This window comes from Pipra filicauda, unplaced genomic scaffold (genome assembly GCF_003945595.2).
Source record: "Pipra filicauda isolate LSUMZ 115617 unplaced genomic scaffold, ASM394559v2 scaffold458_size729537_pilon, whole genome shotgun sequence".
NCBI lineage: Eukaryota > Metazoa > Chordata > Aves > Passeriformes > Pipridae > Pipra > Pipra filicauda.
The window spans coordinates 261,062-288,788 of NW_024104596.1; the positions used below are offsets into that span (position 1 = coordinate 261,062).

General features: G+C 42.2%; 1 protein-coding gene across 2 annotated transcripts in view; it reads left to right on the forward strand.

Moving 5' to 3' along the window:
- ZNF462 (zinc finger protein 462) overlaps positions 1 to 27,727 on the forward strand; it is a 91,236-nt gene that overhangs the window by 23,571 nt on the left and 39,938 nt on the right. For both annotated transcript variants that reach the window (XM_039385973.1, XM_039385972.1), the window contains exons 2-5: positions 15,373 to 15,623; positions 16,229 to 21,714; positions 22,589 to 22,753; positions 24,528 to 24,631. In XM_039385973.1, coding sequence (XP_039241907.1) covers positions 15,404 to 15,623; positions 16,229 to 21,714; positions 22,589 to 22,753; positions 24,528 to 24,631 — 5,975 coding nt within the window. In that variant the 5' untranslated portion in view covers positions 15,373 to 15,403. The remainder of the gene's footprint in view (positions 1 to 15,372; positions 15,624 to 16,228; positions 21,715 to 22,588; positions 22,754 to 24,527; positions 24,632 to 27,727) is intronic.

Genomic DNA, 27,727 nt, shown 5'->3' on the forward strand with positions numbered 1-27,727 from the left:
CTGGTGTGCATGGAGGCCCCGCAGCAGCAGCAGTGTTGAGAGACAGTGAGACCAGGTAGCTGCCAGTCATTCCTGGTGATGTCTGCTGGAGGACCTTCCCAGCCCTTCCTTTTCTCTCCCTCATTTTCTCTGCCCTGCTGAGTAATGGTTCTGAGCAGAGCAATCTTCTCTGAAAATGTGCTCTCTATTCAAGACATAAAAGCTGTGGCTTTTATTTCACACTGAGTGCTGAGTGACCAGGATGCCAGACATCTTCAGGAGAAAGGAAAGGCCACCTCTTTTGGCTTCAGAAGATACACATCACTGGCATTTGAATCTGTTAGACTGTAGAAATAGCAGACGATCATTTTTCTGGAAGATCTGGAGAATGAGAGGGTACAGAGGAGGTAGTTGATAGACCCAGAGGAATTATTTATGGCAAAAAAGCAGAAGGCAAGGTTTAATGCCAGGAATACAGCTTGGAAAGTGAGGTAAGTTATGCTAGAAAGGGATGATCTTTGGAAAGAAAAGGTGACACTACTCAGACAAAGAGTCTACGAACCTAGGAAGGTACAATTCTTGATTAATTATGGATGTAGACAGCAATGAAGAAGGGGAAAAATTTAACCTTTTTTGCCTGTTTCCCCAACATGCTGACATCATACCAACTTCCAGATTTTGTGTGGTATCTGTGGGCTGGCAAGGGTGGGAAGTCAGGATTCCTCTAATGGCTTAGTGTGAAGCAGCAGGGAGTGTTCTTCTCTCAGCTGACATGACAGAAACTGTGTGCAGGAAGCAGCTGTGCACAGTCTTACCTGCCTGTATGCCACCTTATGCTAGTGTGCTAAAAGATTGGAGCCTGTGCTTTTGACTGCATGGTGTCAGTTTCCATTAAAAAAACCCCAAAAACTGATCCCCAGATGTACCTCATGGTAAATGCAAACGGAGTTTTTAGCTAGGTGTCTTCCAACTGCAGCAAGAATGTTTGTATGTCTCAGGTGACAGCCACAGGCAGAAAAAAACACCCAAAGAAGAGGTGTTACCACTTCTCATCTCTGCCCAGGCAAAGTAACAGTTACAGCTGGCCATGACACACTTGGCTTTTGGCAGAGCTCAGGCTGGTTCTGTTCTGCAGACATGGGATGAAGCATGCTCAGTATGTTTCCTTCAACAGGAGTGCCAGCAGTATCTTGGATTACTACAGAGACTGCTTTGTGTCTACTATAAGCTCATTCTGTAGAGTTTAGGTTCACATTAAACAGGATCAGGAGTCCCTGGAGCACAGAGCCTTCTGGAAAGTTGTGTTTCCTTAGACATCCAGACTGTCAAACACTTCCTTTATTGAAGTTTTTCAGAAAAACCATACTAGCTTTACATAGTGGTCGAACATATACTGAAGGTGATGTTGTAGCCTAAAGGATTTGTAGGACTTGATTCTCTTACAATTTGAACGTTTTTTGAGAAATCCATAAAGTATCTGGATCTTGTTTGTGGTGATGTCCTAACAATGAGTGATAGGTGCAACTGTCAGTCTGTGAAAACTAATTGCTTGGTTTGTTCTCATAAATTTTGTTGGCTGGGATGGAGTGGATATGTGCACATGCTTTGTGGCTGCAGCTAGCATGTGTGAAAGAGAGGTCTGATTAAATCAAACTTCCTCTTCTTTGGTCTTGAATATCTCCTGCTTACAAAAGACATTGAGGAGGACCCAGAGGATTCCTCTTGCAGATATTTTTATAAAGGTGCTATAAAGAAGATTCTCTTTGATGACTTCTAGTAAGTACTGGTGGGTTTTTCTCCAGACATTTGCTAGAACAGAAGAATTAATATTATGTTGCCCATTATTGAGAAGAGTTTGGGAAAGAGTAGAAAGACTCAGTAGTTTGGGCAAAGTCATATTGAGAGAAAAGCCTCTCAGATCATACAAGGATTTCAGCTTTTCTAGCTGTCAGTCCTGCAAAACAAATATTCTTCCTCACCCCCATATAAAACTCCCCTTTTGGATGGCCATTGTTTTTTTCATGTCTCTTCTCCCACTGTGATCTCAAATAATGTGAGGATTAGACCATGCTCACCAACACTAAACTCTGTCTCCACTTCTCTGCAGCTCTGCAGACATTTTGCTGAGTTGACCTGAATTCTTCAGCAAAAGGCCTGGATTCTGTGCAGAAGGCTGGAAATGGCAACTCCAGTTAGAAAGTAAATATGAACATAAATAAAGAGCATCAGTTATATCCTTGTGTGTGGTGTTTTGATTTACCCCTCCTCCCAAAATTTTAACTTCTGCTCTGCTGGAGAGCTTTTCATTTCTTCTTCTTGCGGGAAGTTAGAACTGGGATTTCAGGGACACAGAAAGGTAGCATGGCACAACAGGGAAGAACTGGAGTCTGGAAACCCACTTCCTGCTTCTGGCTGTGCCACAGACCAGCTGTGTGTGACCTGAAGCCAGGCTGCTTCACTTCCCTGTGGTTCACCATTACCAGGTAAAGGAAGAAGGTTCTCTGGTGCAGGTTCACTCAACTTGCTTTCCACACAGAGCCCACAACAGCATGGCCTGAAGATGCATGAGTCAAATAAACAGGTTGTAACCTCATGGAAGAGTGTCAGTATTGCTACTTGAAATACTTACACCTGCCTTTTTGTTTCTTATGTATGTACGTAAGAGTACATACATACATATGTATGTATCAATGTACAATTGTGAGTCTACAGATTTTGTTCAATAATTTGAAGCTGTTTGAAAACCAGGGGGATACTTCACTCTGGTCTCTCTGAGAGCAAGTCACTTCAAACTTTAATGACTTCTTTGTGACAAATGAGTGGAAACCGGAAACATATGATAGTGTCTTTGGTCATGCTTTGGTGTTCCGTAAAAAGCAGAAGGAAAAGTGAACTTTCTGCAGAACCAATTGTACACTTCTCCCATAGATACTTTGTCAGTGGCGTCCTAATTAATGTGAAACTTTCACTCTGCATACATTCCTGCAAACAAGAACCCACGCTGGAATGAATGCTTGTTGCAAGGAACAAGTAAAAAAAATGCAAGTGCCTTTTATTCAAATGAGTTTTAAAGGGGGGGAAAAGGGACTACAAAGTACATTACATTACTTCTTTTTCCTCTTCCATAGTTTTAAAGGATGTTGGCCAACACAAATAAAATGTCTCAAAATACTCTTTGAATTCTGGTGTCATAAGATTCATGTGTGCCTCTTTGGGGATGAAAGAAACAAAGAGGAGATTCACCTGATTGGCAAGTGGTGTTGCTGAATGCTTGTGAAGAGCTGCTCACTTAGCTGCACTCTTAATGAAAAGAGGTGTTTTGTTTATATATATGATTGTCCAGGTCTCCTCTCCATTTGTAAATAAAAAGATGCGCCCTGTCCCTTTCAACCAGCATAAATTGAAGACATACAATTTTGTAACAGTTGAGTCTGTCATAGGTCTTTTTGGTTTAGGCTTTGTTTTCTGGGGTTGTTGTTTGGGTTCTTTTTAGGTTTTTATATTTGTTTTGGTTTGGGGGGTTTTGGTTGTTTGTTTCTTGCTTGCTTGTGTCCATCTTTATTCCTTTGGTAAGAAGAAAATAGAATTCTTTATATGGTTCTGCTTTGAAGTTATACTGCTTTATTTTAAAATTTCTTGAGCTGGAGTATTCAATGACACTTGGTGTACTGAAAGTACTTAGATGTGCCTCTTGGTAAAGCTGTTAAGTTGGGAAGTTTTTAAGTGTCTTCCCTTTAAGTCAGACTTTAGCTCCTTTTTTTAAGAGGTTCTATAATAAGCAATAAAGCTAATTTCGATTATGTACCCCTTTGCTTTGGAACTGTGGAACGTCGCATATGTGTTTTTGCCATCACCATAGGGAGATATACTCTTTCTTCGTTGAAATCATTGTGAGCCAGACTACTCTTCCCTTCATTTCAGAACATTACTTCTGAAGTTTACAGATTAATTAAAAGGCAAGCTATATGCTTTTTTTTTTTTTTTTTTGTAATTTATCAAGTTGAAAGTTCTGTTGAGTCTATATATGGTTTTTAAACCATCACAGGGCTTGAACTAGTGTTCTTTTGCATATTCTTTTAAAATGTGGGGGTTTCCATCTTTGTTAGCTTAAAATATATCTCACCTGCTTCTATGTACTTTGTGTGCAGAGTAAATGTCAAGGTTTGCTTAGCCATGGAGTTATTTAGACAGAGACACTATAGTTTCAAACAGCCTCTTTAAGTCCGAAAGCACACCTAACTCTGGGTGCAGCCTCACTTCTGGTTCTGCTCTCCACGTACAGACAGGCAGTGACCTACTCGTGTTTCTTGTGTTGTGGTTGTGAAGCTGTTGGCAGTCCAGGTGTTCTGTCTCCTCCATTCTAGAGAGGAAATATCCCTGGAGCAGTTACTCTGTCTGCAGCTCAAGCAATGGCTTGTGTGGCAGTGGGGAGAGAGGGGAACTGCTGCCCACAATGCTTTCCTAAAGTCAAGTGTGGATCCCTTCTGGTTGCAGCCAGAAGCACAATCCCTGTCCTGAAGTGCCCCTGTCCCACCGATTTTTAATACTGTAAGTGTGTTTGTAAGAAAATAAGAGTTTTTCTGAGGACAAGATTTATTAGAAGACCCATTTCTTGGCCATTTATCTAATGCTACTCAGGCTTTTTAGTATTTATGCACAGAACCAAAATCCTGATGGAGCTTGAGATGCCATTGGGCTGCCTTTTCTGGAATTTGTCTAAGAATCTTGGTGGGGTTTTCAGTGCATTTTTTTCCATTTGGAGAAGGTCCAAATTTTTTGCTAGGGACATACAAAGGTGCTTCCTAAAAAGTCCCTCCACCTTAAATTTACCCAAGAAGTCTCTTTCTTTAGGCCAAGAAAACCAAAAATCTCTTACAGTCTCCTCCTACCTCTTGCAGAAATCAAGCATTTGGGTGCAGATTCCAGATTACACAGTTGTTGTTGTGTCTGTGGTTTTTTGGGTTTGTTTGTTTGTTTTTTCACCAAGAGATACTTTCTGTGTTGATAAACTAGTCTTGAACTGAACTTTCCCTAAGTAGTTTGGCAATTGTTTACATATTCTAGGGTGAAGTTTTGGCAACAACTTTCTCTTTTATCAGCTTTTATCCTGTATCTTTAAGGTAAAGTGAGTCTTCAAAGCAGCAAGAGTAATCTGTTGACAATGGGGACTCATTATTTTGTTCTAAATTTGAATAGTGTTACCTTCTAGATAAATTAAAATGCTTGAAGACTGTTGTGTTTTAAACCATTAAATGCACAGCATTTACAACAGCAGAAAAAAAATAAGGTGGTGTGTAATGGACTTAAAGAAGAGAAAAAAGCCCTAAGAGTTCTGTAATGTCTACATATTTACAGGGATTGTAGCTTTTGAAAGATGCAGTTGCTTATAATCTCAGCCCTTCTTAGCCATAGGCCTTATTACAAAGAAAGTCTAAGGTTTTTTTATTCTTTATGATCCATCTCCCGTTTGAGTATTTCTTAGGAGGAAGAAAAAGAAATTGCATATTAGTGGCTGACCCTCAAACAGCTTATTTAAAGCAAAAAGAATTAAACTTGGACAGAAGAACTCCATTAGAAGCCTCAATCTCTTACCATTTTTGACACAACTGAGTTTTAATACTAATTTTCTCCTTAATTTGAATGTGTCCATAGTAGTCAGGGACAAGGGCTGTTTATTATTGGAAGGACATGAAATAAGGTTAAAAAGAGGTTGGTTGGTTGGTTGGTTGGTTGGAGTTTTCTTTATTATTATTACTTTATTTTTGTGGGGGAGATAGTTCTTAATTATTACCTGCATAACAAAGTATGTTTCTTTTATAGACAGAGAATAGCAGCTTTTTTTCTGGTTTTAATGTAATTATTTCTAATGCCTCTTTGATCCAAACACTTTCTGACTGTAGAAGTTTAATAAACTTGGTCAATTCATAAATGTTGGGATCCATAATCCTAGAATCACTCTGAATTCTTCTCCTCCCCCATCCTGAAGTGCATTGCAGATATTCCACTTAGTTTCTTCTGGAGGCTGCCAGCTATCTGTGTATCACATTAGTGATTATAAGCCAGTATGCTATTGTAATTATTTTGTACTTGGGCTTTATATGATTACACTAATAGTAAAATCATGGATTTCCTGGAAGGAGTAAGTGGATGGAAATGGGGGTTGAAAAGGGGAGTAAAAGAAGCAGGGTTCCCATTTGGACCCAGGATATTGCATTCCAATGTGTATATACTGCATCCCAACATGTAACCTAAAGGAGTCTCTCTGTCTATATCTGAAGTTATTTGGGACAAAGTATTTTGGACAGTGAAACTGTTAGCTGCAACTTGTTCCTCCTTTGCAGCTGTATCACTTTTCAGGGGTAGGACCAGCATCTTGCTGCCACCATCACAAACAGACAGATGATCTTCACTTTCACAGGTGAAAAAGATCTTTTGGGAGGAGTGGCAGGGAGAAGGGTGGCAGCCTAATGGTAATCACTAGTCTGAGATCTGTCAAGTACTGGGCAAGTATATATTGTTTCACCTGGGGCAGAGATGCTGGCTGCCATGCTGCGCTTGAGTCAATGGGCAAATAAAACTGTGTATTCTGTCTGGCATTATAAATGGGTCAGTGATGGATTTGTATTACCTGAGGAAATGAACTGGCGGACAGAGAGGCTTCTGCTTCCTGCCCAGCAAATGTCAAATATAGCAGGAAGCTTGGGGGAAGGGGAGGTGTATCTGGAGACAAAGGCAGTCTTAAAATAGCTAGGGTGTCAGTGGAGCTCCTCAAACAAATGCATGCTTCTGAGGAGTAGGGTGAGAAAGCTGAACAATCTTTAGACTTTGTTAATCAGCATTTTCTCATCCTCCAGTAGGGTTTCAGCTGTGGCTTTTGCTTTATAACTAGAGTCATGCATGCGGTAAGTGTGGGTTTGCATGAGGTGAGGTGCTGTTCTACTCAGCTTTGTTTGCTGGTACAAACTATGACTTTTGGTGCTTTGGTTTCATAGGGTTAAAACCACTCCTCTGAATGCTCTTCTTCATCCTCTCCACATGGGTTTCTGCGTGAAGTTAACCTCCTAAAGGGATACCTCTGGAGCATGTAAGATCTCAGGATGGACTGAGGGAGAGAGCTCCTTACTCCCCAGGGTCCTTACTAAGCTGAGCTCTTAACTGGTGATGAAAGGCAGGCGGTGGGCTATGGCTCGCTTGGATCTGATCCACACAGTGTTTCTTTGGTTTCCAACTGCCCTGTGAGTTTTTCTTACTTAGTGAGTCTTCAGTGACTACCAAACTGGGCACCAAATTACGGAAGTAATTTCTGGCTGAAAGATTACTCCTCTTACCAGCCAAGTTCAGTCTCTCTCACCACTGCTACATCATAGGTCCAGACCAGTACTTAAAGGAGAAACATGTGTCCAGAAAAGCATCTTTTCACATCAATCTTTCAAGCTAGTGATATTCTGTCTTTATTTTCCATTACATTTTTTCAGTAGCAGGCCCAAAGCAGAGCTTTGCCCTTTGCATTTGTGGTTTCAGAGTGCTAGTGACTTGATTTTCACCTCTGTGACTATGCTAACAGTGCCTGCTTGTGTTTTAAACCAGCTGTGTTGGCTGGTCTGTCTCAGATCTCTAACATTAAAATTCTGTGCCCCCCAAAATAATCCAGCAGTTTCTGTGTTCCCATGGTTTAGCTCTGTCACCAGTTTATAAGCTGTCTTTAGCCTCTTTAAAAATACTGTGCTTCTTGCAAACCGAGATTGGTCCTCTCTAAAGCGTGTTTGCAACTCACTAGCCACAGCACTGTGACCATGGAATGGAGCATGTAGTTCAGGGTCAGTGGCAAAATTACTTTTAAAGGCACTAGAGGCTGTTTTAAGGGCAGATGGCTATCAGGAGATAATCTCTACTGTCTTCAGACACAACTTTGCCCTTTCCCACTTCAGTTCATGGTCTAGCAAGGTATGTGGTAGAGTTAGCCTTGTCTGATTTGCTACTGGCAGGACCCACTTTTTAACAGCTCTGACTTGTCCTGGCAAGAAAGGGATCTTTGCTGGGGTTGTGCCAAGCTGAGAAGCCTGCTCCTTCCAGGGTGAGGCTGGTAATGCATCCTTTGTGTAAAAGCTCCTAGAAGATATTTGCAATGCATGAGAAGGAATTAGGTTGTTTCTGGAGTACCCAGGCAGAATGCTGCTATGTTCTTCAGCACCACCTACTGACATCTTTCTCTCAAGGCCAGTATGCCGGGGTTTGCACTTCTCCTAACTCAGAGGAACTGGATTTTTTTGAGTTAATTAACTCTTGGCTGGAAATTAGAAACCCCAGACCCACTGCTTTTGGTTCCATTGTGCCATATGGGGAGCTCTAAGGAGCAGGGTACAAAAGCCAAGCTGCTTGGCTCTGGCATCTGTTTTCCTAGGCCCCACTTGCCCCTTGAACACTTGTATCTGTGCAGAAAAGCACTGAGAGCTTGGGTTGTGTCAGTGAGGTGAGTCACTTGGCTTATTTCCTGGGAGCATTTAGTATGGGAACCAAGTGGTAAACTACATTTCCAATCTAGAATTTTGCCCTATGCTGTTCCATCTTCCTCTTACGCTACTTCTGTTCAGTAAACTGTCACACTTAATAAGAGAGAAAATCCTACTCTGGCCATCTAGTTGTTTAGATTCTCATATATATTACTCTGTTGCCCATGCTTTGTACCATGTAATGCCTCACAGCTAACCTTCAGAAAGGAAAGACAAAAGTCAGAATCGTAATTTGTATGACACTCTCAGTTTGTCTTGTAATAAGACTGTGGCATTTTATTTGCAATCTGCTTTTATTTTAGAAGTTTGAAGTTTTAAAGTGTCCTTCAGGCATCCGGGTGCCCTCTTAATGTATTTTTTTAAAAAGAATATACGAGTGTGTGTGTGTGTGTGTGTGTGTGTGTGTGTATAGAGAGAGAGACTCCAGTAAAGAAAGAAAGAGAAGAAGCATTATTTGTGAGAAGTAAAGGTGTAATCAGCATTTAGGTAGCTCGAATCTGTAAAGCCTTAGCCCTGATGTGCTTTGTACTTCAGATACCTATATCTGAATTGTCTTTGTTGACTTGATTTCCTTGCAACTAACAAAAGGGTGTAAGATGAAGTATTCCATCTTGGACTTTTGTCTTTGTTGCTGGGGAAGTTTGTAGTGAGACAACTATCAGTTTAATGTGTCTGCTTGAGGCTGGAGACTGCAGGATTTTCCTCAAGATGCCCTGCAGAAACTGACTCTGTGCCACTATCTGTGATTCTCCTTTCTTTCATACCTCCTTGTAAAAGCCATGGTATGCCTTTATTCTGCTGGGGTCTTACAGTGGGATGGCTAATATGCATTAATATTCAGTAAGCATATTTTTCTGGGGTTCTGTTTTTTTGTTTCTTTGTTTTGCCTGGTTTTCCCCTCATTTTTTTAAAACTCATAGTCTTAGTGAACCAGTTGAACTGATAGCAAAGTATCCATCGTTTGGACCCATTTTAGGTCACTTACGTAAGAGGTGCTGTGAATCCCTGTTCTTTTCCTGAAATGAAAAAAAAAAAAATCTGGCAGCTCCTAGTAATGTGTAGCATCTCCTCCATGAGCTGTAAGAATAATGTGGTTCATATTCCCTTTGAAATGTAGAAGACTTTGCAATCTATGAGGTAGCTTTACAGTGATACATGGTATGGTATCAGATATGTTAAAAGAAGGTGTGTATTCAGGAACATAAATAAATATTAGCTGCATAGGGATCAACAAAGCTGGTCACCCTATTTTCCATGACAGGGAGATTTCTGAGAAGTTTGGAAGATACTGTACAAAGAATTATAGTAGGAAGACCTCCTTTTGTGGAATCAGATCTGAAGCCCACTTCAGGTTGAAACACTCTTGCAGATGGCTGGATAAGTACATTTTAAAGTGAAAATGAGTCTGTGTCTTTCAGTTTAGATTCTTGTTTTTACTGTTCAGTTGTAATGAATTTCTAAAAAAAGTTCTTTCCTGAAAATATCTTACATTGCAACAAGTATTTCCAGGTAGGTCAAGAGAAATATTTTCAGGAAGAATGGGTGAGAGAATCACAGGTATCAGCTAATATATTTCTCTCATGGGTATAACTCTGTTGAGTGTCAAAACAGAATAAACAACCCAAAACTGGACATCAGCGTGGAGATCTTGATAATTAAACTGTAAGTCCTTTACATGAAAATATAAACCACAAGATAAGTATAGTGGAGAGTTGAAACCCAACCCATGGAGTTCTATCAAAATCCAGTTCTATCAAATTAAAAAAAAAAAAAAGGAGTGAAGAAAGAAATAGTACTTCAGTTTAGTTTATATTGTTAGCAGCTTGGACAAGTAACTCTAAAGACAGTGCTCAGTGGACCAAGAATTCCAATAGCTTGACTGGAATTTGGTCATTGAAAAAGACCCATGAGTTAAGTAGGTTTGCCTGACTGTAGTTGAGAGTTGAATTTACTCTTTGAATTCTTAATTAATTATGTGGTTTCCTTTCAAAATGAAAGATGAGGCTGGCTTCCTCCAGTTGGAATAGCCTTCAGGTTTCCAGTTTGTCAAATGTGTAAGTTTTTGCATTACTCCTATGATTTTATTTTTTTAGTCATCATTTTCCCTGTTGCGATCTCATATTATAAACAGTGTTTAAGAAAAAAAAATAAGAAGGAAAAAAAAGAAAAAACCCCCCAAACACAAAGACATGAGAGCAGCAGCTCCATTGTACGTGAGCTGAACCTGGCCAGGAGCCCAGGTGGGCACAGCTGGAAGGTCCTCAGCAAAGCTGTGGGCACTGGTGCCTTAGAAAACCCAGGCTTCTGTAGCAGGGAAAAATGCTTGAGGTGTTACTCTTGGGAATTCCGAAAGCTTGTTTTATCTGTAATTACTTGCCAGGGTGAATCCTGTTGCTGTAATGTTTGGTGGTCTATTTCTGGTAGGGTGGGGAAGGTTGGAAAAAACCTCCAAGACTACAAATGGAGTCCAGCTCTTAACCAGCACACTCTAAACCATGTCCTTAAGTGCCACATCCGCACATCTTTTAAATTACCTCCAGGGATGGTGATTCAACCACTTCCCTGGGCAGCCTCTTCCACTCTTGACAGCACTTGTGGTAAAGGAATTCCTTTCGGCTCCACCTAGTCACTGAGTAAAATGAAATCTGTGTGCACAACCTGCATGTTTGATGTAGGGATGAAGATACCCCTGATATCATCTGACTAAAGAAAGGCCTGGAGAACTGGGGATTCATTTGTTTTACATCCCATGTTACTAATGCTGAGCTTGAAGCTCACATTGTGTAGTCTGACTGACCTTTTCAGTTGTGGTTGTGCGTGTGCATATTCTTAACTTCTAGAAGCTCTGCTGACTCCATCTCAAAATATAACGGATGGGTATTCAAACCACAGAAGCTCAATTTTGAGGTCAGTGCCTTGGGCTTCACAATTAATTTTGTATTTTGAAGCTTCAAAACCAAACTTAAACATAATGATTTGTACTGCTTTGGCTGCTGCCAAATTCTGTAATTACTGTTGTTCAACAAGCACAATTATCTCTTGTTTTGGACTTTTAAAAACCTCGAAATCTAATGCAACTGTGTCTCAGATGTTCTCATGCATTTGTGAGTGTAGAAAAGGATGTTGAAGACAATTTGAGACCACCTTGGATCATTAAAACTGTGGCTTTGAGAATCTCTTGCCCAACGTTTTAAAAGGTTTTTGCTCATCAGAAAAATGAGCATACCTCCATATTAAGCATTAAGGCCATATATATAAGAAGAGCTTGGAAATGCAAATTAGTCAGACAATGGCATTTTAATAATGTTTGCTGAGGTTAGCATCGCATTAGTAACGGCATTTTTGAAGTCCCATTATCTGTAGGCAATGTGGCCTCAAGAGATTGGTTGTGAATATGTTCAAGGGCTTGTAGGATTTATGGATTCACTTCATGGTGGTTTTGTTTCATTGTTCAGGATTGGTTTTTTCCCCACACTTACTGTACTGCTGTTGAGTTAGTAGATTTGGTAACTCCTCTCTCACTCCACCTTCGTTCCCCTCTACATTTTCTAATTGCATTATTTCAAAATTTGAAGGGCTATGGAATGTGTTTCCTTAGTTGGCCATGATGGAAATGTATGAATTTTGCTTTGTCTCCTTTGCTTTGGATGTGTCTTGCCAGTCTATTAACACCTGCACTTGAAAATGCTCTTTGCTGGTTGGTGGGTGTGTCTTGCCCAGTGTCATATCCAATGCAGACAAAAAAAGATACACATTGTATTACAGTTTCTTTTGATCTATGAGCTCGAACTGGCAGTTTGTGTTTTTAGCCTCCATGCAATGCCTGAGTTTTAAAGAAGAATGCGGAAACGGTAGAGCAGAATTCCTTACAAAGTGCCTCATCCTGCTTTCAGTGTGATGCATGGTGAAAACTTCAAACTGAAGCCCATTCAAGCTGTACCCAATGTTTGTTCCTCACAGCTGCAGGAAGGTTAGCTTCTCCTTTGACTTGGTGCTGCCATTGTGCTATAGACCCTGCTGAGATTCAAGCTGGAACCCATTAGAGAGTCTCCCTCAGTTTTGTAATCAGCAACTATTAATGATATCTCCCAACACACAGGTTGGTTTCAGCTTGTCTAAACAGCAGCCAGCATCCTTAAGGATACCTTCTCCAAGCAGCAGTGTATGCTGGAGATGGGGATGGTGGTGGTTTTTACTTCTCGAAGCTGCCAGGATTATCTTTTTTCAGATCCTCAGTGTTAGTCTCCCTTCTGGTTTTGTGTTTCGTAAGCTGATCTGAAGTTTCCAAAGGAGAGCTGAGAGCGTTTTGTGGTGATGTCTCTAAAGGGTCTGAAGTTTTCGGGGGGCACGGGGGATGGGGGGGGGGGGGCATGAGGGAGAAGAGTAGAGATTTTTGTGTGTATGTTGTTTTTTCTCTCTCTTTCTACACAATGGAGCTTTCAGAGAACCTCTCTACAGCCTTTGTGTGAAGGGTGTGTCTGCTGGCAGGGTTTGCTGATGCAGACAAGCTGGCTGGTGATTAACAAAGGTCATTAGACTTTGGAATCTGGCAGAGGAGTGGGGTGGTGTGTCTTCTGCGCCAAGCAGGAGAGCTCCCCAGGGACAGGGCAGGCTGGAGGCCCCCCGCCTGTCATCCCCCCTCACTCCCCCCCAATGCCTCCTCCTTCTCTTCCTCCTCTTTCTCAGCTGTGTGTCGCCTCTGCTTGAAGGACATCTTGGACTAGTCTTGGTGCTGTAATGCTGTGCTTCTGGAATGAACTGTCACATTTGTCATCCATGGGACAGGGGAACCCTAGGAGATGGTTTGAGAAACCCCAGCCTCTGCTAAGGGAAAGAAGGTGCTGCTTGAGGAGTGCAGGGGGACAGCAGCAACATGATTTGGAGGGCAAGTCATGCAGGAGAAGGGGAGATGAGTTCTGGGAATGCTTGTTTTTAAAGCATCACCCAAGGAGGAGGAGTTATAAAAAGGGGAGGAAAAAAAAAGAAAAAGGCTGGTATGCTTGAACTGAAGCTAAGTGAGGCCATGTTGTGCACAGGCAAGAAGCTCTGAGCCTCTGAGTGCAGGAGTTGTCTGAGCTAAAATGGCTGCTCCCAAAGCTCAGAGGACTAGGGCAGCTTAGTGAGTCTTAAAGCTTCAGTGACGCAGGGGCTCATATCTCTTGAAAGTGTGATAAACACATTCAGCAGAGCTGTGGCTTGTTTGGCTGAGATGAAAGGACTAAGCTTGGGGGATGGGTAGTGAAAACTGGATGATCTGCTTTTCTGTGAAGTGCTCTAAATGCAGGAGTCGTCTGCTCCATGGAAAAATTTGTTTTCAGGTCTAATGGACTGTGCTAAAGGAGACGTGGGGTGGGGCTTCACTCACTGCTGTAATTTGATCCAGAGCAGATAGCAACCTCTTCCACACAATTTGGTCTGGTGCTTGCACATAAAGGCTTGAGTATCTCGAGTATTGTAACTTTGTTAGCTGAAAAGAAGCGGGTGCAGCGTTCATTTTCTTTATTGGTGGTGGGAGGGAGTCGGGGGAGAGAAGGGACATAGTACAGCCTGCAAAGTAATGTAGGTAAATATGTGGAGAGCCTCTGTACTCAGACTGTCCGGAATTTGACTTGCTAGAAGTTTATTTTAGCAGGCTATCAGAAGAAGCATTCTTTCATCTAAAATCCTGGTGCAGTACCCTCTCTTGTTTCTGTGCCTTAATGTTTTGGAGCTTTCTGTTCACTGTGGAGGTTGCTTCATACTCCACGTAAAATAAACACATGGAATTTAAAGTCCTTTGGGCTGTCCTTGTGTCTTGGACATCTGAAATGCTCGGTTTGTCATCCTTTTCCAGCACAGTTCATGGAAGCTTAGAGAAGTAATTCCTGTGGTTACACAGGAAGGTGGTTCTTGTGCCTCAACACTGCACAGGGTAGGAGGGTCTAAGTCTTTTGTTTGGCTTGTGCTTTGTGGCTCCTCTCCTTCATGGCGGTGCAGACACATGAAACTGTTGCAGGATTAATTGTCACAAGCGGAACTACCGTACTTCACTGTATCTTATGTTGCTTTGTACTTCAAGGTATGCAGGGCTTTTGCATAAAAGAAAGTCATAATGACTCTGTGTCTTTGTAACTCATATTTCCATTGTGCTTTTTCAGTATTGTTATTCCTGTTACTGTCCTTTTCTTCCTCCAGCTCTTTCCATCTCCCAGACTGCTAAGACACAAAGGTTGTGTCCCAGAATAGACTAAAAGGAAGCTGTAAACATTTTAACAAAGAATGCAGATGTCCTTGCAAAGCTTGGTGGAAGTAGGGCAGAGCAAAGTACTCTGCCTTGGGTTCATATGAGTGCATCTAATCTTGCTGTTAGGTCTAGGTTTTCCACCAATATCAGGAGTGATAGGACACTGAGAAGAAAGGCAAGGATCTCCCTGTGGAAGCTTTTGATGCATGGTAGTGGATGAGGCAGGAGTTGGCAACTCCCGGCAAGGTTAGAATGGGTCTCACAGAGGCAGAAGCCACTGTCTTCTGATTATAAATTTCAGTGCATGACTGAGAGTAACATGCTGTTTATGAGCATATGGACTGTGGTCTTTGGACAAGACAAAATTCTGAATAACAGCCCTGTGTAATGGAAAAGCCAGACAAAGTCCCTTGTCAGAAAGTTGGCTGTTTGTGGAGTCAGCAAATTGGGAGCTACCTAGGTGGGACTTCTTGTGAATCTGAATAGATGCCTCTTAATATGGTAAACAAAGGTTGAGTTTCACACTGCTGTATTTGTGGAATCTCTGGAAATGGCTGAGTCATCAAAAGCTTGGTATTACCTAATTTCAGGATTTGTTCCAACAGCATTGCTGTAAACACATCTCTTTCTTCTTCTCTTGTTCTCTTGTTTTTCTTGCAGAACTTTCTAATGTAAAAGATCAGCCTGAACCATGGAGGTCCTGCAGTGTGATGGCTGCGATTTTCGAGCTCCATCTTACGAAGACCTAAAAGCTCACATTCAGGATGTTCACACTGCTTTTCTGCAGCCAACTGATGTCTCTGAGGAAAGTCCTACCCAGCCAAGGTCTGGATCCATAAATGCTAGCAACCAGACTGAGGTTGAATTTTCTTCTGTAAAGGATGAATTCGCAATTCCAGATGAAATAGCAGGTAAATCTCAACTCCAAGATTTATCTCAACTCTAAGATCTCAACTCTAACCCCATATTTTACATGTGACTTATTTCAGTGTGTTTAAGTTTCTGCCTTTAATGTGGTTTAAAAACTTGCATTATCTTTATTTTTATGTCAGCAAAGTAGATATCTCTCATCAGACATACTGGTTCTGATGATAGCTTTTTTTTCTGCAAATACAAGCATAGAGGATGGTTGTATTTCCCAACTTCTTTTCATGTGGTTCTTCATATGGTTTTTTATCTTTTCAGCTTTTTGTGGTTGTTCTTCACTACCACGAACCACCTCAAAATTTTCAACTTTTATTAGTATACTAGTTTTGTTTTTTCCCCAAGAAGATTATTTTTGGAAATCGCCTATCCCGAACTGTACGCCACAGCCATATATGTGTAGAAATTATGCATAATGGTCATTTTTCTGACCATTGCCAGGTCTGTAGATCTCACCATAAGTGAGGGAATCCTGGTGTGATTATTGTCTATTCAAGATGTGGTTACATTCTTATGCATACAGGGTGGGTGGAGGAAAAGCCTTTTGATTTTATTTTATTTATTTACATATATACCTTAATTCTCATTTTAGGGCAAAATGCAACAAGTCAAATGGGGACTGGAAGTTACTATAGCCAGAGCCAGACTTTCTATGGCCAGCACATGGCTCCAAATCCTAAACCAACCAGCAAGTTTTTCCAGTGCAAGTTCTGTGTGCGTTACTTCCGTTCCAAAAACCTTCTCATAGAACACACACGGAAGGTTCATGGAGCACAGGCTGGGGGCAGCTCAGTGGGGCCATCAGCTTCCAGTTCCCTAAATTACAACATCATGATGCATGAAGGGTTTGGTAAAGTTTTCAGTTGCCAGTTCTGCACCTACAAGTCACCCAGGCGCGCGAGAATTATTAAGCACCAGAAAATGTACCACAAAAACAACCTAAAAGAGAGTTCAACTCCTGCTGCTGCTGCTGTATCTGAGTCAACGTCTGCTTCTGTGCCAGTGCAGGAACCCTGCAAGGAGCTGCCTGCAGAAGTAGTGGAAAGGAGCATTTTGGAATCAATGGTCAAGCCCCTGACAAAGTCTAGGGGCAACTTTTGCTGTGAGTGGTGCAGCTACCAGACACCTCGGAGGGAGCGCTGGTGCGATCACATGATGAAGAAGCACCGCAGCATGGTGAAAATACTGTCCAGCCTGAGGCAGCAACAGGATGGAACCAGCGCACCTGAAGTGCAGAGTAAGAGTGCCCAGAATGCCTCTCCAAACTCTAATTATATCTCCATGAACACAACAGGACGTGAGATGTCAAATGCCAATGTCTCAAACTTCAGAAGCTCCATGGGCAATTCCCTTATCAGGCCCAACTCGTCTACATCTTCCAAGTTTTCTTCTGTGTCTTACCCTCAAATGAAGCCTAAGTCACCTCACAACTCGGGCATGGTTAATTTGTCTGACAGATCCCGCTATGGAATTGCTGATATGACGAATTCTTCTGCTGACCTGGAAACAAGCAGTATGCTAAATGACTCCAGCTCAGATGAAGAGCTAAATGAAATGGACAGCGAGAATGGCTTAAACTCCATGGATCACCAGGCCTCAGGAATGTCTGCAGAGCAGCTGATGGGATCTGATGGCAACAAGCTATTGGAAACAAAGGGAATTCCCTTTAGAAGATATATGAACAGGTTCCAGTGTCCTTTTTGCCCTTTCCTGACGATGCACCGCCGCAGTATTTCCCGTCACATTGAGAACATCCACCTGTCTGGGAAGACAGCTGTGTACAAGTGTGATGAATGCCCTTTCACCTGCAAGAGTTCCTTAAAGCTTGGTGCCCACAAGCAGTGTCACACAGGAACAACATCAGACTGGGACACTATGAACTCTCAGCCTGAAAGCATTGCCTCATCTTTGAATGACAGCACAGTGTCTTATGACAATGGAAATATAAATGGCAGGAAGTCAGCTGGGATGATGGAACCAGTGCAGCCACAGCAGCAACAGCAACAACAGCAGTCACCCCAGCCCCACTCACAGCATCCATACAAGTGCACGTTGTGCAACTATTCCACTACCACTTTGAAAGGCCTCAGAGTTCATCAGCAGCACAAGCATTCATTCTGTGACAACCTGCCAAAATATGATGGGCCACCATCGAATGCACCACAGGAGAGTGAGGCAGATGCTCACCCTTCTGCCAGCACAGTGAAGAAGAGCCAGACTTCCATCCTTGGGCTCTCTTCTAAAAATAACTTTGTTGCAAAAGCCCCTAGGAAGGTCTCAAATGACTTCCCTTTAGATCTTTCTCCCGTGAAAAAGAGAACTAGAATTGATGAAATAGCGAGCAACCTGCAGAGCAAGATCAGCCAAAACAAGCAGCAAGAAGATGCTGTGATTAATGTGGAGGATGATGAGGAAGAGGAGGAGGACAATGAGGTGGAGATAGAGGTAGAGTTGGACAGAGAGGAAGAGCAAACAGAACCAATGATAGAAGTTTCCAGTTCTTATGCACCGCAGCAAATGTGGGGCAGAGAGACTAATGATTCTCAGAAGGAGACAAGCTTCAGAAGCATGCAACATGACTACAATTCCACCAACGGAGCAGAGATTGAGCTCACTTTGTCTGAAGATGAGGAAGACTATTATTCTGCTGTCAGCATGAAGGACCATCAGACCTCTAATGCCTCTGTTCTGGGGAGCCAATCCAACATGTACGGTACTGACCAGAACAATGAGAACTCAGAGTTTAGTGACTCTGGCAGGCTTTACTATTGTAAACACTGTGATTTCAGCAACAAATCTGCCAGGAGTGTTAGCACCCACTACCAGCGAATGCATCCCTACATTAAATTCAGCTTTAGGTATATCCTGGATCCCAATGACCACAGTGCAGTATATCGATGTCTTGAGTGCTATATTGACTACACAAATTTTGAAGACTTGCAGCAGCATTATGGGGAGCATCATCCTGAAGCTATGAATGTACTGAACTTTGATCATTCTGATCTGATCTACCGCTGCCGCTTCTGCTCTTACACAAGTCCAAATGTTAGAAGCCTGATGCCACATTACCAAAGAATGCATCCCACAGTGAAAATTAACAATGCAATGATATTTTCTAGCTATGTTGTTGAGCAGCAAGAAGGGCTGAACACAGAGTCTCAGACACTGAGAGAGATCTTGAATTCTGCTCCAAAAACTATGGCAACCTCCACCCCTGTGGCTCGTGGAACTGGTGTGCCAGCTGGTTTTAACAAAAGTGCCACCAAGAGTTTTAGTCCGGAATGTGAAAATCAGAAGGAACCTTCAGTCAACACTGTGGTTGTTTATGACTGTGATGTCTGTTCATTTGCAAGTCCTAACATGCATTCAGTTTTGGTGCATTACCAGAAAAAGCACCCTGAAGAAAAAGCCTCGTATTTCAGAATTCAGAAGACCATGCGTGTAGTCTCTGTTGACAGAGGCTCTGCCCTGGCTCAAATGTCTTTTGAGCTGGGGGCACCTGTCTCCCCAAAACTGTCCAACTTGGCTTCTCAACCTCCACCTCCCCCACCACCACCCCCAGACCTCTCCACTGAACTGTACTATTGCAAACACTGTTCCTACAGCAACCGCTCTGTTGTTGGGGTGCTTGTCCACTACCAGAAGAGGCACCCGGAGATCAAGGTCACCGCCAAATACATCAGGCAGGCACCCCCCACCGCAGCCATGATGCGGGCTGGGGAGCTGTCAGCTGGCATCCAGAGGCCACCGATGTCGATGCAGCAGTTGGGCCGGGGTGGATCCGAGACCTCTGTGAACCCTCCTGAGAACGAAATGTTCTTCTGCCAACACTGTGATTACGGGAATCGGACCGTGAAGGGTGTGCTCATCCACTACCAGAAGAAGCACCGCGACTTCAAGGCCAATGCGGATGTGATCAGGCAGCACACGGCCACCATCCGCAGCCTCTGTGACCGCAGCCAGAAGAAGTCAGCTAGCAGCCTCCCTGCTCACACCTCCAGCTCCGAGCGGGACAAGTCCAAGCTGAGAGCCCTCAAGTGCAGGCAGTGCAGCTACACGTCTCCTTACTTCTATGCATTGAGGAAGCATATCAAGAAGGACCACCCAAACCTAAAGGCCACGGTCACTTCCATACTGAGATGGGCGTTTTTGGATGGCTTGATAGAGGCTGGTTATCACTGTGAATGGTGCATTTATTCACACACAGAGCCAAGTGGTTTGCTTGTGCATTACCAAAGGAGACATCCTGAGCATTATGTTGATTACACATACATGGCAACCAAACTCTGGGCAGGTCCCGATCCCTCTCCTCCTGCCCTAGTGATGCAAACAGAGATGAAGACCTATAAATGCAGAGACTGCATTTTTGAAGCATCTTCTATTTGGGATATTACTAATCACTACCAAGCATTTCACCCTTGGGCCATGAATGGAGATGAATCTGTGTTGTTAGATATCATCAAGGAGAAAGATTCTGCTGAGAAAATCATCCCACAGCCTGATGAAACTGGGGTTAGGATGGATTCTGAAGACCAGATAGCAACATCACAGCTGGACCAGGACGGAGAGTGTGCAGAAGACCCCACCCTTTCCCATGAAAAAACTGTCCAGCTGACTTCTGCAAACCCTGCCATCTCCTCCACCCCATATCAGTGTACAGTTTGCCAGTCTGAGTACAATAACTTGCATGGCCTCCTGACCCATTATGGCAAAAAACATCCTGGCATGAAAGTGAAAGCAGCAGATTTTGCTCAGGATATAGACATTAACCCAGGGGCTGTATATAAATGCAGACATTGCCCATACATTAATACACGTATTCATGGAGTTCTCACACACTACCAGAAACGACACCCATCAGTGAAAGTCACTGCTGAAGACTTTGTGCATGATGTGGAGCAGTCAACTGATATTGCTCAGAATGACGTGGAAGAGACAAGTAGGATTTTTAAGCAAGGCTATGGTGCTTATCGGTGTAAACTCTGCCCTTACACCCACGGAACACTTGAGAAGCTGAAAATTCACTATGAGAAATACCACAATCAACCCGAATTTGATGTTTTTGCCCAGTCACCACCAAAGGTGTCTGCCTCAGTGGAGCCAGATGTGGTGACTGAAATCAAGGCCTCCCCAGAAATTGCTGCTGAGGATGTTGGGGAAGTCTCTGTGCCAGCACCTCATTTCTCCAGTTCTCACTTAGTGTCTCACACAGTTTTCCGGTGTCAGCTCTGCAAATATTTCTGCTCCACTCGGAAGGGGATAGCGAGGCACTACCGCATCAAACATAACAATGTCCGGGCACAGCCGGAGGGCAAGAACAACCTCTTCAAATGTGCTTTGTGCTCTTATACCAACCCCATCCGCAAAGGGCTTGCAGCACACTACCAGAAAAGACATGACATTGATGCTTACTACACTCACTGCCTGGCAGCCTCCAGGACGGTAAGCGACAAACCCAATAAAGTAATCATTCCATCTCCTCCCAAGGATGACACTCCTCAGCTTAGTGAGGAGCTGAGAAGGGCTGTAGAAAAGAAGAAGTGCTCGCTTTGTTCCTTCCAGTCCTTCAGTAAGAAGGGCATTGTGTCCCACTACATGAAGCGTCACCCTGGTGTTTTCCCTAAGAAGCAGCACGCGAGCAAACTGGGGGGCTACTTCACTGCTGTGTATGCCGATGAGCATGAAAAGCCAGCTCCAGCTGAGGAGAGGAACGACTTTGAAAAGCCTGAGGTGGACGCTGAGACTCAGGAAATCGAGTGGCTTCCCTTCAGGTGCATAAAGTGTTTCAAGCTGTCCTTCAGCACAGCAGAGCTGCTGTGTATGCATTACACTGACCACCACAGCAAAGATTTAAAGAGGGACTTTTCCATACTGGGAAGTGGCACCCGCTCTCAGAGCCCTGTCTACCAGTGCAAGCACTGTGATACGAAATTGCATAGCACAGTAGAGCTGACTGCACACTTGAATGGTCACAATGAAGAATTCCAGAAGCGTGCCAAACGTCAGGAGAGGAGGAAGCAGCTTTTGAGCAAGCAGAAATATGCAGATGGTGCTTTTGCAGATTTCAAACAAGAGAGGGTAAGGATTTGTGTGTCTGGTCTCTTTCTCTGCCCCCTGCTCCGTGCCTGGGAGCCCAGAAATGCCCACTTGCATGTTCTCTTTGACAGCTAAATGACCACAGGCTAATGAATGACTCAGAGTGCCAGAGAGCTCCATACGTCAGTTGCACATTTTGCTTTAATTTCCTTATCCATCCTCCACATCTCCCTAGGTTCTGTAGGAAACCCTGTTCTTTCCTAACCATTCCTTCAATACTTCATCTTCTTTCCTTTCTCCCACGCTTCTAGGGGACCATTTGTATCTGACAGTTACTTGTTCTTTTGTGGCAAGGCTGCCATGTACTTTGTTGCAGATTCTTTACGAAGTCTCCCATCCCCCTCATCCATGTCCCTCTGAACAATCAGCAGTTTGCTTCTCAGCCTTCTCTCTGTCTCAGTACTTTCTTTCATTGAGCACGCAGTATTAACCTGATGCGAATCTGTCTGGTGACTGAAGCTTTGGGCAAGTGCCTCATAAGAAGACCAAACCGTGCTGCATTTCTTGCCCACTTACCCCTTCCTTCTGCTTCAGTTTGAAATACGCTTGCTCTAGGGGAAAAGGTCTGCACAGCTCTTGTGGAAGTCATGATGTCATGGAAGAGCACAGTTTCAGGCCAAACTGAATGGTCTCTAGAGGAGCACTCTTATGCATAAACGGAAGGATTCTTCTGCACAGATGTCCACTTACTTTGGAGGAATTAATGATCTCAGCAAAAATTGAGCTTGCGGTTCTGCAGAAGGGGACATGTGCACATGAAGCATAATTTCCTTTCAGGTGTTAAATCTGGTCTGTGTTCCTAAAAGTGAGATGACAAAACATATTTCAGTGATTTATGCTTGTGTACTCAAAACAGGCTTTTGGACATTTGGAAGATGTTTCAAAACTTAAGGAGAGGAAGGTGGTTGGCTACAAATGCAAGTTTTGCGTGGAAGTCCATCCAACACTTCGAGCCATATGTAATCACCTCCGCAAGCATGTCCAGTATGGGAACGTTTCTTCTGTGTCAGCTACAGTGAAGGTAAGAATTTTAGAAAGGTGACTGAAAGTGACTGAAACTACTTGCATTGTTTAAAATAAAGGACTTATTGATAACCTACGGAGGGCTCCTGTGAAGTTGAATGTGTTTTGAAGAGGGTATTCTGTTTCAGCATGATGTTTTAATCTAACACTAAGTTTCTGAAGTGCATTTGTTTTATTTCAAGATGTTTTAACTTTTTTTCCACTCTTGATCCAGGGGCACGAAGACTCTTTAATTCTCATTTCTTCTCAGCCACAACGGAGTTGATGTCGTCAATGACCAAAAAACTTGGTTTATGAGCAGCAGACTTTCTCTCAGCTATTCTGGGCTACTTTTCTGCTTGGTTAAACTCAAAAAGAGCTCTTTGTTTTCTTTAATTTTTTTTGTTTTGTTTTGTTTTTTTAAGAAGAGGAAATGTACACGTGCAAATGTGTGAAGTTGCTTGTGGTACACCTTTCCCATGAAATTTGCACACTGGCTCCAAACAAAACATGCAGTGGCCTTCTGGGCCAGTGGTTCCATTCAGGTGATCAGATGTAAGTGTGTTGTTCCTTTCTCCCTGAGAAAGAGAGTGCCTTCTAGGACATGTCCAAGAATAGATGGTGTTCCACAGCCCAATTTCCAGGATATTGGCAGAGATAGTGAAAGTGCATCCAGAACTACCTGGTTATTCCTCATGCTGCAGTGAGCTATTGTCAAAGACTCCTGGTGTCTGACAGAGCTTCTTTCGTGACATAATCTGCTTTTTATGAGGAAGCCAAGTCCTTCACAGCCTAACTCATGCTGCCAGAGAGAGCTTTCACTGCCCTATCACTGACCTTCCTTTACCTTACATGGTACTCATGACAGATTCAGATGCTTCCCTCCTGAGAGTCCTTTCTCTCTTCTCCTTGCTTCTCAAGTGATGCTTATGTAGGGTCGATGCTTTCTTTTGAGTAAATAGAGATTTTGCATCAGGGAACAAAGGCTGAAAGCCACCGCCTAAAGAATGTGATGGAAATAACTCTTACAGGTTATTTAAATTGCTGCACAAATGCATGCTCTGGTTAGGAATGGGAGAGGAAAGTTATGAAAGAGAATTAAAAGAAGACTTTTTCTGTTTGCTCTGTATTTTTCAAGAGGATTCTAGGGTCTTAGTGTACTTCTTGTGAGTTTGACACTGATGGACAAAATCTATTGTAGACTGTATTAGTCTGCAGAGTAGCTACAGTCAGAGGTAGTAGAGCCATACAGCAGAGCAAAATAAACTAAAATTAACTGCTCTGTACCTTACTAATGATTATCTGATCAAGTTTAGAAGACTCACATAAAGACTATTGAAAGATAGTTGATTTGGTTTCTTGTCTTTTTGCATTATCTGACACAAACTCAATCAGGGAGTGAGATTCCTTTTTTACCTATGTATATAATAGATATAATCATGTTTTCCCCTCCCAAGAGTAGGTAATTTTTTCAGAAATCCATTGGTATGGAGTTTGTATAAGGATATATTAAGAAAAATAACACAGTGGGAAGCCTGGACATTATAGTGAACATAGGGTAAAGACTGAGGGGCAGAAGGGAGAGTGAATTGATGGCTTTGGGGGGGGTATGTGTTTTTTAGCAGGAAGCTGAAGATCCTTCAAACACAACTTTGATGGAGGGTTGTGAGGGAGCCACAGACCCTGACATTGTGGAATTTACAGAAGCTGAATATGGAACATCCTTGGAAGATGAAACCAGGCCTGGGGGCTACCACTGCAGCCAGTGTGACCGGGTTTTGATGTCTATGCAGGGTCTGCGATCTCACGAGAGGAGTCACTTGGCTCTGGCCATGTTTGCCCGGGAAGACAAGTACAGCTGCCAGTATTGCTCCTTTGTCTCTGCTTTCAGGCACAAGTAAGTTGTGGCTTTTATTTTTGTCTCCTAAACGATCACAAACCAGCGCTGATGTTCTGTAGGTTGGCATGGAAAAAGAGCTCACTCAGCTTGATATTGATCTACACTTTTCTCAGCATTTATGTGTTTTCAGTGCTGCAAAATCTTATTATAGCCATTATGGTTGGCTTTTTATGAAATATTGCATTTTTATATCTTGAATTTATTTAAGAGCCTTTTTTGCATGTAGGGGAAAAGTATGCATGCCAAAGAATAAGATTTCTTTCAGTAGGCAAATGGTGAAGCCCACCATTTATGCACCCTTGTAAAATGCATGAGACTTAACAAGCCAAGAAGAGGAAAGTATTTTCCTAGTTAATCTTTCATATGTAAGGAATTTCTGTTATATATAACTACCTTGTTTGTAATTACTACAGCTCTTTGAGGATTGAGTTTTCACTTCTCATGTTAAAGAATTGTCATAAGCTGACCTTGAAATCAGACTTTTTTCTTAATTATGGTGTGCAATTTCAGTGTACAAATATTCAAGTTCACAACAGTATGGTGATACGTAGTCATCATTAATAGTCATGTTTCTTATGATTTGTTTTCTTAAGATTTGACTTTGCTTTATGTTTAGCAATTTTAAAAATTATTTTAATGATAAAATATATATACACCTCCCAAAAATGGGATTTGTGATATATTTTCCACTGGTATCTTGGACTGATTCACAAGTCTGTGTTTTCTCTAATTTCTGAGGAGAGAACTGCATATTCACTGCATTCATAGCTCTCTTAAATTTGGTGATTATGTCACTGTTTTGCAATCAAATGCCTGTGGGAGGGAAAGCATGATAAAAAGCATTTTTTAATTCCTTGTATTAAAAAGCAAGATTTCTGGTGGTGTCACAGCATTGCAAGTTTATGCCACAGTTTGGTCTGCCTTGTTGGAAAGGTTCATGGGATTGAGCAGGAAACAGTAAGAAAGGGACTCGGGGAATGGTGTGAACTACTGAGTGTATCCAACCCTGCTTTGGCAAGGCTGACAGTGAGGGAAGCCCGTGCATCAGATGGTTTGTAGAACTTGCTGTTTCCAAACTGATTTGCTTCAAAAAATCAGACTTGTGTTGAGTTTGGTGCTGGTCACACTGTTTCCTACTTAGGAAAGTCATGTCCTAGAAGTTACAGAATGGGTAAATCAGAAAGTGGTGGATGTCGGGAGAACTCTACAGGCATCACATAGCTTCATAATAGCTGTAGTCTCTGGTGTTGAAGTTGTCTGCTTTTCTTTTCTTTTCTTTTCTTTTCTTTTCTTTTCTTTTCTTTTCTTTTCTTTTCTTTTCTTTTCTTTTCTTTTCTTTTCTTTTCTTTCTTTCCTTTTCTTTTCTTTTCTTTTCTTTTCTTTTCTTTTCTTTTCTTTTCTTTTCTTTTCTTTTCTTTTCTTTTCTTTTCTTTTCTTTTCTTTTCTTTTCTTTTCTTTTCTTTTCTTTTCTTTTCTTTTCTTTTCTTTTCTTTTCTTTCTTCTCTTCTCTTCTCTTCTCTTCTCTTCTCTTCTCTTCTCTTCTCTTCTCTTCTCTTCTCTTCTCTTCTCTTCTCTTCTCTTCTCTTCTCTTCTCTTCTCTTCTCTTCTCTTCTCTTCTCTTCTCTTCTCTTCTCTTCTCTTCTCTTCTCTTCTCTTCTCTCTCTTCTCTTCTCTTCTCTTCTCTTCTCTCTTGGGAGATTAAGTCTGTGAAAGAAAATAAACCAAATGTTTAAACAGTCCACTGTTCTTCCAAATCTGACCAAAACTTTAAAACCTGCTTTCAGAAGAATGTTGCTGGCAAAGTATGTGGTTGTGAATATGGTTTTAATTATTGCCATGTAAAATACCTTAAGGTATATATTTATAATAGCTTGATATGTATTATTTACATCTTTGGCAATCTGCTTTAATTGTCAAGTAATCTCATTCCCCGGAGGCTATTTAAAACAAGTTTTGTTCTGTGAAGTATTCACTGCAAGTGATTAAAGTCTTAGTCATTTAGGAGACTTCTCCCCCTTTTCTCTGGAAAAGCTGTGCATTTTGTCATACCACAAACATCATTCTGGATTTCTGTTAAGTTGTATTGGCATGGAGTGACCCTGAGAGGAGACATAAATTCAATTTCTATTTTTTTGCTGTTATCAGATCTTTGAATACACAGACTTCAGTGTTAGCTCTTATAAACAGGGATTTTCTGGCTCAAGCTCTTGTCAGAGTGGAACTAAAGATCATGTGGAATCTTATATAGTGTGACAGGGCTGGAATAGCTGCTACTTGAGCTACATGTTGATACTCAGTGAAAGAGCAGGACAATTTAGGACAAATAAAAGGAACTATGCCTGAAATACATCTAGAATTAAGGTGGGGGGTGGAAGGCAGTTTTGGCAAATTGCAAGTCGTCCAGTGTCTCTGCCCTGTTGTTCTATCACCATGCATGAGATGACTCAAACTAAGACTAGATCACAAGGCATGAATATGTCCAAAGAAGCGTCTGTACTGGAAATGTTTGCAGTTTGGGCTGAAACTACCTGCCTGCCACCTGGAGACTGTGAATTCATGGCTGTCAGCCACAGAGCAGGAACTGCAGAGCTCTGCAGGATTCACTCAGTTACAATTAATTTGATCATCTGTTAGGAAATGTGGAAAACATCCCTTTTTCTCTTCCAAACTTTACTAAGCTGTTATAACACACAGTGGAGAGAGCAGGTTTTGATCACTTCACAGTATTCAGGTTGTTGGTTGCTTCCATTTTCCCCGAAGAAAGTAGAGGCTGGTCTTTGCTACCCCTTCTCCTGTTGAGCTTCATGCAGAATCTCCTACGCTGCTGCTTCTGAAACTCTACTGCCTTTTAATCCTGGAACTCATCAACTGTAGCCTGCTGGCACCCTCCCCAGAGCAGCATCTCTAATCTGCTTTTGCTGCTGTAACCAAAAGAAGGCTTCCTCAGTAAAGCTGGTCAACAAAAGAATTTATTTTTTTCCCCCTTCAATCAACAGGACAGAAGGGGACGTATTTTCACAAAAATCTTTGGCAGGAGAAAAATTATGTGATGATAATTTTACTGGTTTTGTCTGTTTCAGGTTTTCTCAACCA